Below are 12,590 nucleotides of genomic sequence, written 5' to 3'. Positions count from 1 at the left end.
GTTCTGCTCAAGGTGACAGGCTGGTTAGTGGGTTCCACACAACCTGGTTTTGTCCACTCACTTATTACTAACCTTATCTTATCCTTTGGGCTCTGCTTAGCAGTTCCTCCTCCAGGAAGCCTTCCCTGACTCTCCAGGCTGGGCTGGGGCGACCCAGGACTCTGCAGCTCAGATCACACCACATGGTGCCTCTCCTTTTGGAGCAGGGATATGTCTAATACACAGGTGTGTCTCTGCCCAGAGTGGGCTCAGAGGAGGGGTAAGAAAGTCCCTCCCCAGAAAGGTGGTACCTGAATGGGGGAGGCAGACAGGCCAGGTGGCCAGGTGAGGATGTGCCCTTCACGCCCTGCCTGCCTGCCTGGCACTGGGCAGCAAGGGTGAGGACCCCAGGTTCAAGGCTGCCCACTGGGGCCTTGGGCAGAGGCATCAGGCTGGCCGGGAGTGAGGCTCAGTTCTCAGGAGAGGTGTTGGCAGGATCGTAAGCTGTGGAATATGCGCGTGCCTGCACACACACAGAGCTTCCCTTAGCCTGGCCACCTGTGTGGTTGGGAGCTTGGGACCCCTACTTAAGTCCGGCTCTTCCCTGCCCTTCCTGCTGTGGTACCACATAGCTCCTGGGAAATGCGGATGGACATCTGGTACCCGGCCATTTGCATCCAGTCTTTAATGCTGTGATCCCATTAGCAACACCTCTGCTTCTCAGGGTATGGTGCCAACCTGGCCCGGTGGCACCTGGGCCCTCTCACAGCTTGGGCTCTGCTGCTCTGAGGATGGCTGTCTAATCACGAGCCACCCACCGGACACTCGGAGTGAATTTCCCCCCTCCCCCCAGCCTCTCTTCTGTGACTGACCTTCCTGGGTTGCTCCTGGGGCAGGACAGACACACGGCCCTCTCACTTACACAGTACTTTCTCCAGGTAGGCAGGTAGATGACCTTGAACCCATCTCGCAGGTGGGAAAACCGAGGCTCAGAGAAGCACTTTCTGTGTTCATTCAGCACTTGGCTCTATGGGCTCCACCCTTTTTGTTGTACTCATGTTTTTCTTTTTTGTTGTTGTTGTTTTTTGTTTTGTTTTCTTTTTTGGGGCCACACTGTGAGGCTTGTGGGATCTCAGTTTCCTGACCAGGGATTGAACCCAGGCCCTGGGCAGTGAAAGCATGGAGTCCTAACCACTAAGCCTCCAGGGAACGCCTAATACTCAAGTTTTTCAAACTAGGTTCCCTTGAACCCTGATGTGCCATGGGAGATGCCACTGGGCAGTGGCAAGTGGCAAGAACACAGGGAATTTTGGTTCCAGATGTTCTCTGTGAGAGGAGAGGTGGATGGGAGGGAGGGGGGAGGTTAGACACAGGGACAGTCCAGGTGGTCGTGGAGCCACGGGGAGCATGTCTTCACGGGACCCTCAGCACTGCTCTGTTTGACAGAGGCCGAGGCCCCGAGGTTCAGCGGGAGCAGGTGGCTTGCCAGGGCACGTGGGCAGCTGTGGCAAAGCTGGACGGTCGCCTCAGGGCACTGGGTGGGGCGCCACAGCCTGGATGTCCTGCTGCAGCCCCAAGCAGGGCTGCCAACAGTCAGGGCAGGAGGGCAGGCTGCAACTGAGGAGGCGGACCCCAGCCTGAGTCCCTGGGAGCCCCACAGTGCCATCAAAGGCCCATCAGAGGCATCTGGAATGTGGTTGAGTGCATGAGCAAACTGTGCTGCCCTGGTACCCGGCTCCTGCCATCCCACACTTGTCACGTTGTGCACTGATTGTCCAGTGACCTGCCTGCCACCCCCATGGACTCTGAGCTTGGGGAACTTGACTGCTTTCTCTGGTCTCAGCTTTCTTCCCTAAAACATGAATGGGATAGATTATATGGGTAGTTTTCAAACTGGGCTCCTTTAGAGTCCGGGGCTCCTGGAAGATACTGTAGGGGTGGGAAGGATATGCCAGAGCTGAAGGGGAGACACTGCCCCTACAGGACATGGCCACTAATTCGTGTCATTTGTCAGGTTCTAAGGAGGACTTTGGTTGAATAGTGTTTTTTAATAGCGTTTAAAGAGGTATGCTGGGAATTCCCTGGCGTTCCAGTGGTTAGGACTCAGCAGTGCTGCCACTGCAGGGGGCACGCATTCCAGCTCTGGTCGGAGAACTAAGATCCCACAAGCCTCATGGCGCAGCCAAAAAAAAAAAAAAAGAAGGTGTGCTGCTGGCAACAAGTTTGAGAACCTCTGGGTTAGAGACACTCCTGTCTATTATGGGCACAGACACCACTGCCCCAACACCCCATGATTCCACTGATCCTGAGAGGGGGCACGTGCCCCTCACGTCTGGCTTCGCCCCACATCACCAGCCCTGTGCTCCATGTGTGACCTCTGGGTCGTGTGGGGTCCTGGGATGCTGATCCGCATCCCTCCTTTGCCACCCACGCCCCGCGTTTTGCAGAGCTTGAGGCCTTGGTGAGGGCCCTGGGCTCCATCCTGAGAGCCCCCTGGAGAGTTTTAAGCCCCCAACCTCTGTGGCCACAATAGCCCCAGCTTTCCAGCCCACTTCTCTTATGTGTGAGTCATCAATGTGTTTTCTGTCTGTTCTCTGATACCTCCTCAGCGTCTAGAACAGTGGCCAGTACATGGTCCACGCTCAGTGAATATGCGACTAAATACGGAGGCAGGCTGACCAGGTGTGGCCTCCGTCTTCGTGGAGTTTACAGTCCAAGGGCAGACACAGGCATTAAACACAAATATGGCAAAGGGACGTAGTGAACTCGGAGTGTGGACCAGTGCTGGGGGCTGAGGGTGGTGCTAACGGGGAGAAGACCCCAGCTGAGCTGAGGCAGGAGAGCAAGGGCTGCCCAGAGCTGAGACTGGATGTCGGGCAGAGAGACCTGCCAAGCTCCCGGCCCCTCTCAGTCTGTCATGGTCCTTGTGTGCCTGAGGAGGGACTGGGGCTCAGAAGGGAAGGGTCACTCAGCCGCAGCCCACCCAGAGCTTCCTGCTCCAGGTTGTGGGAGGCCTGGCATCCCCAGCACCAGCCCTCCTGGATGGATATATTCTCTGCCTCCACTCCTGGGCCCTGCTGCCTGCTCTGGCCAGTCCACGCCCTCCCGGGCAGGCAGGGACAGCGTTTGCCGGCTTCCAGCTCTCCGGCTGGGGCTCCCTGGCCTGCTGGGCTGGCCTCTCACCTGGCAGCCTCAGCCTCCCCACACATGTGCCCCCGTGGGTGGCCAGTCCCCCCCCACCCCGCACATGACAGGCCTGACGCCTGAGGTCCCGCCACAGCTGGGGAGGCTGGCACTGTCCTGTTCAGAGGAGGAAACTGCCTTGGCCCGTGCGACCCAAGTCTGAGCTCTGAACTGGTGCCGTCAGAGCCTGTCCATGGGCTCCGGCCACCCGGGTGCCATTGTAATCCCCAAGCTGCTGCCTCCTGAGGACCCCGCGGGGCTGCCAGCAGCGTCTTAACTTGCAGCTGCCCGCTGTTGCCAGGACAGAGCCATCCTCCGTCTTCTTCATCTGCATTCCTCTCCGCTCTGGGCCTATTCCGACCACCCTTCTCTCTCCATAGCCTGAAGCTCGAGGCCTTGTCCATCTCCCACTGACACTAGTGGCAAGACTTTTTGTCCAGTTATTTGGCCATTGCTCTAGGTCAGGGGACGGTCTTTCCTTCATCAAAGGGCACCCAGTCTGGCTGAGCACCCAGTCTGGTCTGGGCAGAGGGTGGGGGGCAGGTGCCATGTTAATTTCTTCATTCACTAAACAGAAATCCTCCAATGGGGTTTGTGAAGGAAGGGAGGAAGGAAGGATGGAAGGATGGAAGGAAGGAGGGAGAGTAGGGGGGCATAGCAGGGAAGGAGGGAAAGAGGGAGCCCTTTGGGTTGGCTGAGTCTCCCAGCCCTTACTTTACCCCACACAGTCCAGGAGCGGACTTGGACTGGACCCTTAGATGGCCAGGGGGCTGAGAAAAGCTTGATTGACCCCTTGAGCCTCAGTTTCTTCCTCTCAATGGGGCTGGTAACAGTTCTGACCACAGAGGACGGTTGGGAGCGTCAAAGAAAGGCTTGTGAGTCAGCACCGGCAGGACCCAGCACACTGCAGGCCATCAAGTTCCCCAAGCAGGGTGGCAAGTCATGTGCTGAGGCCTGACTGGCACTTGCAGAGGGACAAGTGAGGGAGGGAAGGACAAAGGCATCTTGGGCAGTGGGGGCAGCGTGGGCAGAGGCCAGGGCACAGGCTGTGGGCAGGTAGGGATGCGGGACTCGGGGGTTTGGGCCAGCAGAGGGAGGTCAAGGCAGAGCCTCACCACATGGACCACATTCGGGTCTACTCCTCGAGCCCTCTTCCCAGCTGGGTGAGGTAGGGCAAGCTACTTCTCTCAGAGTCTCAGCTTCCTCTCCTGTGAGACAGAACATCTAAGCGCATGGCCCTGTGGTGCCGATGAGCTCAGTGGAGGGTGTAAATGTCCGGCCCAGGGCCGGACACCCCTTCGGCCCTATGGAGTGTGATTACCGTTGCCAAGTCCCTGCCTTGCCAGAGGCACTTCCTTCTTGCTGCAATGCCTCCTCCCATTCCTGGCCCTTCCCCTGTCCTCTGAAGGGCTCCTGTCTGAGCCTGAGTGCCTCAACAAACCCTCACACCTCTGTCATTTTCCTTGGTGCCTCCCCGGGGTGTAACAAGCCCCTTGAGGGCAGGGACCTGTATCTCCTCCCTGAACCTAGAGGTGAGCACCCAGGACATGTGCTGACTGGAGAAAGGAGCAGCAGGTGGTGAGTTTGAGCAGAAGGGCCTGGAACCCAGAAGGAGGAGGGAGAGGAGGAAGAGGTCACTCTTTTTTTTTTTTAATTAATTAACTAATTAATTATAATTTTGGCTGCATTGGATCTTCATTGTTGCGTGTGGGCTTTCTCTAGCTGTGGTGAGCAGGGGCTACTCTTCGTTACAGTGCATGGGCTTCTCATTGTGGTGGCTTCTCTTGTTGAGGAGCACAGCTTCTAGGCGCCCGGGCTTCAGTAGTTGTGGCACATGGGCTTAGTTGCTCTGCGGCATGTGGAATCTTCCTGGATCAGGTCTCAAACCCGTGTCCCCTGCACTGACAGGCGGATTCTTAACCACTGCGCCACCAGGGAAGTCCCGAAGAGGTCACTCTTGATGGGAGGCTCGGAGAGGTAGCACAGAAAGGTCAGGTCTGGATGAACAGGATGGCTGAGTGAAGGGGAGCTGGTGTGACCAGAAGCCAGGACTGCTATGCGGAACAATGAAGGTTTAAGACCCAGAGAAGGGTCCCAAAGTCCAGGCAGCTTTCCCACCGGGACTGTGTGCTTGTTTATGGCCTTCTGCTTTCCAGGGCCTGTGCTCACTTGCAAAGTGGGTGCCAGGGAGCCATCTTGCCATGGGGGTGAGGATACAGGAGATGCTGCAGCAAAGGTTAGTTCTTGGCACTCGGCCTCTTCCAATCCCACCCCTCTATTCCTGGTTTAGCACATCAAGGTGAAGGGTATGCACTGCACTTCCTCAGCTGGCTTGGGATTTCTTCAGGGCAGGGTCCCCTTCCCTCTGAGGAAGCAGTTCCCAATAGAACTGTGTTCTTTCATTGACCTGGGCCCACTAAGCACCAGGCCCAGTGCACAGGAGGACCATAAAGTCATTTCCCAGGCCAGGCTCCCAGGTCCCCTGCAGCTCTAAGGAGTAACTGATGGAGTCCCTCATACATTTGCCAAATGTGTCTTGTTGTTTTTTTTTATTTATTTGGTTGCGCCAGGTCTTAGTTGCAGCATGCAGGCTCCTTAGTTGTGGCATGTGAACCCTTAGTTGTGGCATGCATGTGGGATCTAGTTCCCTCACCATGGATCGAACCCGGGTCCCCTGCATTGGGAGCGTGGAGTCCTAACCACTGTGCCACCAGGGAAGTCCCTTGTTTTTTGTTTTTGGCCACGCTGTGCAGCATGCGGGATCTTAGTTCCCCAACCAGGGATCGAACCCGTGCCCCCTGCAGTGGAAAGGGGAAGTCTTAACCACTGGACCGCCAGGGAAGTCCCACATTTGCCAAATGTTTAGGAGCACCCACTGTGTGCCAGCCCTGGGGGGAGATAAAGGACAGGCAGGGTCCTCATTGCATGAGGCTTATCATCTAGTTTCTTCCCCACTCTCTCCCCGTGTTAAGCCTGGGCTCTCAGGTCTCTGGGTGGGAGGCCGGCTCTATTCCAGGCTATCCATCTCCAGTGCTCTTTTCCTCTGTCTTCTAGTGGGAAACCAACTGCTCTCAGAATGGAGAAAAATTCCTTCACAAGGCCTGAATGATCTGAAGCTGCACCCTCCACTTTGCCTGCACTGCCACCGAGGTCCAAACCACCATCACCTCTTTGCCTGGATGGCCACAAACAGCTTGTACGTGGCCCTGCTCCCCTTCTTACCCCCTACTTACCTCATCCTCCATTCTCCAACCAGAGTCTTCTCCTTATACACATGCATCTGACCATGGGCTTGCCCTTCTGTCCTCAGAGCTGCTCCTCCCCACCCTTCACAGGTCCCAGTGGTGGCTGTGGAGCCAGCAGCCCCGTCTGGAACAGAATTGGGCTCTGCTCCTTGCGGGTTGCATGACCTTGGGCAAACCCTCGGCCTCCACTATGCTTCTGTTTCCTGTGAAATGGGGCTGTTCGTGGTGAGTGTTGGCTATAATTACACTATTTCCCCAGTGAGACTCCCTGACTCCCCCCCCACCCCGGCCCATGAGAAGCAGGTTCCCACAGTCACATTCCCATCACCTCGGCGCTGATTGGTGCCTGAAATAATCCTGCCCCTTACCCCATCTCCCGCAGCATCACTGTGCACCTACTGTGTGTCGGGCTCTGTTTCCCAGTGCCACCGCACTGGGCGCCCCGCAAAGGCAGGGTCCCCGCCGGTCCCTGCGCCCCGGCGCTCCCAGGCCGCCGGCGCTGTGCCCGCACCGCGCCCGCACACAGTAGGCGCCTCGTTCGCCCGCGCCGCCGCCCCTCCCCCGCTCCAGGAAGTGCGGGGGCTCCGGCGCCGGCCGCCGCGATGCATTCTGGGCCAGCAGCAGCACCAGAGCCAAGATGGCGGCCAGCAGGAGGCTGATGAAGGTAAAGACCATTCTCCGGCGCCGGCGGGCGGACGGGGAGTGGCGTCGGCCGGGGCCACGCGGCCGCCCGGACCCCTTGGGGGGCCGCCGCCGCCCCCCGCCTCGCGTGGCGCCGCCTCCCAGGGCCGTGTGATGAGGGAGCTAAGGCGGCCGCTAGGCCGCAGCCCAGGAGGGAGCGCCAGGCCGCGCCGACCCGGCCCTTCGCCGGCCGTCCGGCTGCCCCGCCCGGCCCGCGGGCTCCCTCCGCGAGGCGGCGGAGGCAGCAGGAGGCCCACCGGACGCCCGCGGGAGGCCCGAGCGCCGAGCCCGCGCCGCGGAGCTGCCCCGCCCTGGGCCATAGCGCACCGGGCTGGAAGCCGCCGGGCCGGGCGGGCGGGGGGCTCGGGGCGGGGGCCGGCGGGCGAAAGTTAGGCCGGGCTGCCGTGGGCGATCTGGGTGTGCGGGGGCCGGCAGACTGTCGCTGCGACTGCCGGCAGACTGTCGCTGCAACTGCAGAGTCACACAGCGGCAAGTTCGGCCCCGGGGTGCAGGAGAGCGGGAGGGCGGGGGGCGGCCGGCCGCGGCGCGGGCCTCCTGCCCCGTCCTCGTCATCCGCGCTCCGGGCCCTGCTGGAGCAAAGTGCCATTTTAGGGGTGGGAGTGGGAGTTAAAACCAACCAAAGTTTATAAAAATAACTTGCTACTTTGTATCTTGAACGCGGCGGGGTGCATTCTTGCTCGCTGGCTCCCCGAGTGAGGAGCACAGATGTCACCCGGGCCCAGTCCTTTCTCGAGTGTGTTTGCCGGCGTCCCCCAGAGCCGATCTCGCCTAGGTTTGCAAGTCGGCCGCCCTGCCGGTGGTGCTGCCGGGCTGCACCGGGCCGAAAATCAAAAGGGCCCAGGAGCTGATTTCCTGGGGGGAGATAAAGGGCTGGGGTTCCTCCTGGGCAGAGCAGTGCTCCGGAGAGCCAGACGTTGAGTTTGGAGTCCCAGCCTCCGGGCCCTCCCTCCCTGGGAACGTTTCCTTTCTTTTGTTCCCTAAGGACTAGACACGACATTGAACTTCATAAGACTGGATTGGAAGTGGGCACAAAAGAAGAGTCAGCAGAGTCCAGATTTCTCTCTTCTCTGTCAGTGACACCACCGTCCACACAGTCGTCCGGATGGGAAGACTGTTATTCATTTATTTTCCTCTCTACTTCCCAGAGGCAGTCATCCTTGATGCCTTTCGGATTTTACTTTAAAGGTTTCTTGAGTTCCTGACTTCTCTAATCTTACTGAGATTACTTGAATCCATACCCTCACCTCTCAGGTGCCTTTCTGAGTTCTCTCCTTCTCTGACTCGCCTTCTTGGCCACCACAGTTCTTTTTCTGAAGCAGATATTAATCCTTTCATGCTCCTGTCCTAACCTCCGTGATTTTATTGTCCTCGGAAGTTAATCCTAACTTCCTGGCAGCAAGACCCTTAGACTGCTGGAAAGTAATCTGTTCAGCCACACCTCCTGCTCCTTGGTTTGCCATCACTCTTGCACCTAATCACTGTAGCTGCCATTTTCCTTAGCCTTGACTTTGTGCAGCTCCGTACTTCATGTTCATGATGGTGTGTAATCCTCCCTGTGAAGTAGACTCTATTATTCCCATTTTGTAGGTGAGAAAATGGAATGCAGGGAGAATCGCTGGCTTGCCCCAGTTTTCTAGCTAGGGAGAGAGTGAGCTGTGATGTGACTAGTTCTATCTGACCCGAGAGCCCCCGGCCCTTAGGTGGCCTTTGCACACGCTGTTTGCTCTCCCTGAGAAAAGCTGCCTTCCCCTCGCCTTTCATCCCCTTCCAGGGAAGTCCTGGGTTCAACTCCGAGGCCAGCTACTCTGAGGCCTCGCCTCCCCCATTAGAATGAGTTGTTTCCGCCTTTGTGTGACCACAGCACTTTCTTTATGTTTCTCTTTGAACACTTGTCACAATCGGATTTGTGTTAGACTTGCCTTTCCTACCAGGGTCTGAGGTCCTCAAGGGCAGGGATCTTGACCTAATTCATCCTGGTATCCCTTAGTCTAGGCCAGTTGACCCAGTTTGGGGCTCCCAGGCTCCCAGGGGTCTGAGAGGGGAGTTACTATGGTTTTTCAATTATTTTTGTGTTTCAAAAACATTAGAGCTTAGGAAAAAATATGTAACATTAACTGAGTACTTGTTAAGTGCTAGATCATTTAGGTAAGTTTTTTTTAATGTTTTCAATAACTCTTAAAGGTAGTGTGTTGTCATCTTTATTTTACCAACGAGAAGGTTGTGAGGCTTAGCGGACCATCCTGGGGAGAGATGAGATGCTACATCTCCCTGTCTCCATATCCCAAGTTCCACGCCCCTTATCACATGGCCTCCTTTCTTATTCCAAGGATGCACGGAGGAGTATGTTGATTCCTGACTCTTGCCTGGAGATTCTTTCAATTTAGTAGGGGATGCTCGTTACAAGATGGTAATCATTGGCTCTGAGAGTCAGTGTTTAGGCCTGGTTAATTTAGAAAAAAAATTATTGAATCAGGTTGATCAGTACTTGGGCTGGATAATAAAAGGGATTTTCAGTGGTGAAAAGTAAACATGTTGAATAATCAAATGGATTACATCTTAAAGAACCGGAAATTTCCTCAAAAACCATTTTCTGAGACACTTGGAGTCAAAGATTTCTTTGTAACAATGGACTATCTGCAGATAGTGTAAAATACATTATTAAAAGTAGAGTGATTTGCATATATCAGGCTGAGAAGTTATTTTAGGGAAAGTGAATATGATAAAGTCTTTAATTTAAAAAGCAATTGCCAAAAGGATTAGCCTTTTTCAGAACACTTTTTAGGAATTACAATGTTAATAAAACATTAAATACATTTTAATTTGCAAGCAGCTAATTCAGCATTGATGGCAACCACCAGATTGTAACCATTGCTTCAGTCAGGAGGGGAAATAGCTACAAAAGTGAAACCTGTAGGTGTGGCTGAGGGAAATTGATTGCAGTCTGTTCATTTCTTTTTAGCCTCTCAATTGCACACATCTCCTGGAAGGGCCCTCCAGCTGGGTATCTTCCCAGAAGGGCTTTTCTCAGTGGGGAAGTTTGTAGATTTAAAAGAGGAGTGACATTTTATTAGTTATTATGGCATAACTCTTGAGATAAGGAATTGAGATTTGTAGCAGCCTGTTAATGCTATTTAAATACTGCTCACTCAGAGCTCCATATTGGTGTACTTTCAGCCCATAATCACATGTGAATGAGTAGGAGGAGTTGCTAAATAATAGTTCATTCCTTGGAATTCATTGTACTAAGCAGTGAACTAGTTTGCTCTTGAGTGCAGGTATAGTACTCCCTGAGGTTGGGTAATGAACACAAGGAGCGGTGAGTGTGTCTGGTGGGTGTGTTGTGCGTGAGGGGAGTTTTACAGATGGTGTCAGTGTTCTGAATCCACTGGGTTTTTGGGACTCGAGGAAAGCACAGCATTTTTTACCCTAAATTCATGCATCGCAGTGAGTTGGGACTATTTTAGCCTCCCTTAATGATATTCTTTGTAAATGTTTCTCTCTTAAGAGACAATTGGGACAGGCCCTGGGAAAGAGAGTATTCTCATTATTGCAATCTTGGAACCTTTTCTTGAGGTGTACACGAGCACAAAAACACTTGTTCCAGGGTACTTAGACCTATTCTGATTTTGCTACAACTCTAAGTTAAGAGGCTGTTGATTTAGTGTTTTATTACATCAGGTCACTTGAAAGTATTCTCACTCTTGGAAAGTATCACTAAATGTTCAAGAGATAACTTCTCTTTTCTTTGATGCAACAGTAAGTTGGGAATTAAAGCTTACAGAACCACAAAGCCCTCCCTCCTGGGCCTGGACTCTGGTGGTCCCCCACACCCCACACCCCCGCCCCTCCTCAGGAGTTTCCTTTGAATGGCGCCGGACCTGCAGGCCTCCGGGTCTGAGCCCCGCCTGTGCCTCCACGTCTGTCTTGCCTCCCTTAGTTAATGGGCCACTTGTCTACTCCATCACCAAGGAAGAACCTGGGGGAACCTGCCTCATCCCTTCCTTCCACATTGAGCCACTTGCCAGATTCTGCTGAACTAGGCCTTTATCTCCCTTCTCTTTCTGTCTTTTCTGCATCTCCACTGCCATGCCGTTCATGCAGGCCGTCCCTGTTGTGGTGGACACCTGCCTGGGATCGCTCAGTGGGTTCTTTGTGCTCGTCCCCAGTCAGCTCCTCACTCCCACGTCATCCCTAAGCGGCAGTGCGTTTGAGAGAAGTGCTCACGCCCAGGCCTTGCCCCCAGAAACCGGATCCGGGTTCAGTAGGGCAGGACCCGCGCTCCTCAGCGTGTCCTGTCCGGGGTTGGGCTTGTCAGTCTCATCTCCCCCGTTTGCCCTGGGATCCCCTGGACCCTCAAGCTCTGCACTCCCCGGCTCGTCTCTCTGCACCAGGGCGACTCCTTGACTCAGCTCCTGGGGGGTCTCCTCTGCACTGTGCCCTCAAGGAGCTGAAGGAGGGAGAAGAACGGCCCAGCCTAGAACAAAGGTCCTGGGCTGCCCGTGTGTGCTGGACGCCTGCCAGCTGAGGAGTGAGGGGGGACGGATAAGCCCCTCTGGCGGGAGGAGGCCGAACTTGGTCTGGCCCTTCACTCTGAGCAGGGCTTTGGTAGCTTACTGGGCAGCTGGTGAGGGTGAGGAGCTTTCATCCTTCAGAACAGATGTAGTAACCCCTGGCCATGTGCTTCTTACCTTGCTCGGTCCCCTCCTTGAATTTTAGGGAGGCCACCCCTGTGGCGCTTTCCAGAAGCACTGGGGACTGACCTGGTTTTACCCTCTTCAGCATGCCCAGCGCGCCTGGCCCTCTAGGACAAGCCTTCCCTCCCTCGGCTCGGCCGCTGGCAGAGCTGCCTCTCCATGAGGGGCCTCACGAAGCCAGCGCGGGTGGATTTCAGGACAGGTGGCAGAGAGACGCTGTGCCTTTCAGTTGAGGATCCAATGGAGCCCCAGGTGCGGCGTCCAGAAGTGGCTGCTCGCTGATGAGGGCTCTGCTGGCATGTGTCTCCTGTCCAGACTCATTCTGTGTGTTCTCGAGGGCTTGGGCGAGCCTCACCCTAGCCCGGGAGAAAGGGGGAGGGAAGGGTCTTCCATTCAGGGCAGAGCTATTGAGAGTGGAATACTGCAGAGCGATTAAGAGCTCAGGTGCTGGAGCGTGTGTCCTGACCCGCCGCGTCTTAGCTGACTGAACCCAGGCAAGTTGCTTAACCTCTCTGTGCATTAGTCATGTCATCTGTGTGAAGATTGTGAAGATTGAGTTACTACATATCAAGCACTCAGAAGAGCGCCTGGCATGTACTAAGTGTGGGTGTCAGCACGGGAGCCAGGAGAGTGGCCTGGTGGGAGGGAGGGAGGGTTTGGAGGAAATGGTGCTGCCCTCGGGGGTCGTGGGTTGGGGCAGGGAGGACAGGAAGTCCCCCTCTCCACATGCCCTCCCGACTCTTGAAGTCACCTGTTCCTTAGGGTTAGTGAGAGGTTTCCTGAGACA

At 55.5% G+C, this 12,590-nt stretch overlaps 1 protein-coding gene across 1 annotated transcript in view; it reads left to right on the top strand.

Annotated features, from left to right (window-relative positions):
* Nucleotides 1-6,971: 6,971 nt before the first annotated feature.
* Nucleotides 6,972-12,590, top strand: part of UBE2L3 (ubiquitin conjugating enzyme E2 L3) — a 42,583-nt gene continuing 36,964 nt past the window's right edge. Inside the window, exon 1 of the mRNA XM_033837367.2 lies at nt 6,972-7,071. Within this exon, the coding sequence (XP_033693258.1) occupies nt 7,045-7,071 (27 nt within the window). The 5' untranslated portion in view covers nt 6,972-7,044. The remainder of the gene's footprint in view (nt 7,072-12,590) is intronic.

This window comes from Tursiops truncatus, chromosome 13 (genome assembly GCF_011762595.2).
Source record: "Tursiops truncatus isolate mTurTru1 chromosome 13, mTurTru1.mat.Y, whole genome shotgun sequence".
In the NCBI taxonomy this organism is placed as follows: domain Eukaryota; kingdom Metazoa; phylum Chordata; class Mammalia; order Artiodactyla; family Delphinidae; genus Tursiops; species Tursiops truncatus.
This window is presented reverse-complemented; position numbering and strand designations above follow the sequence as displayed.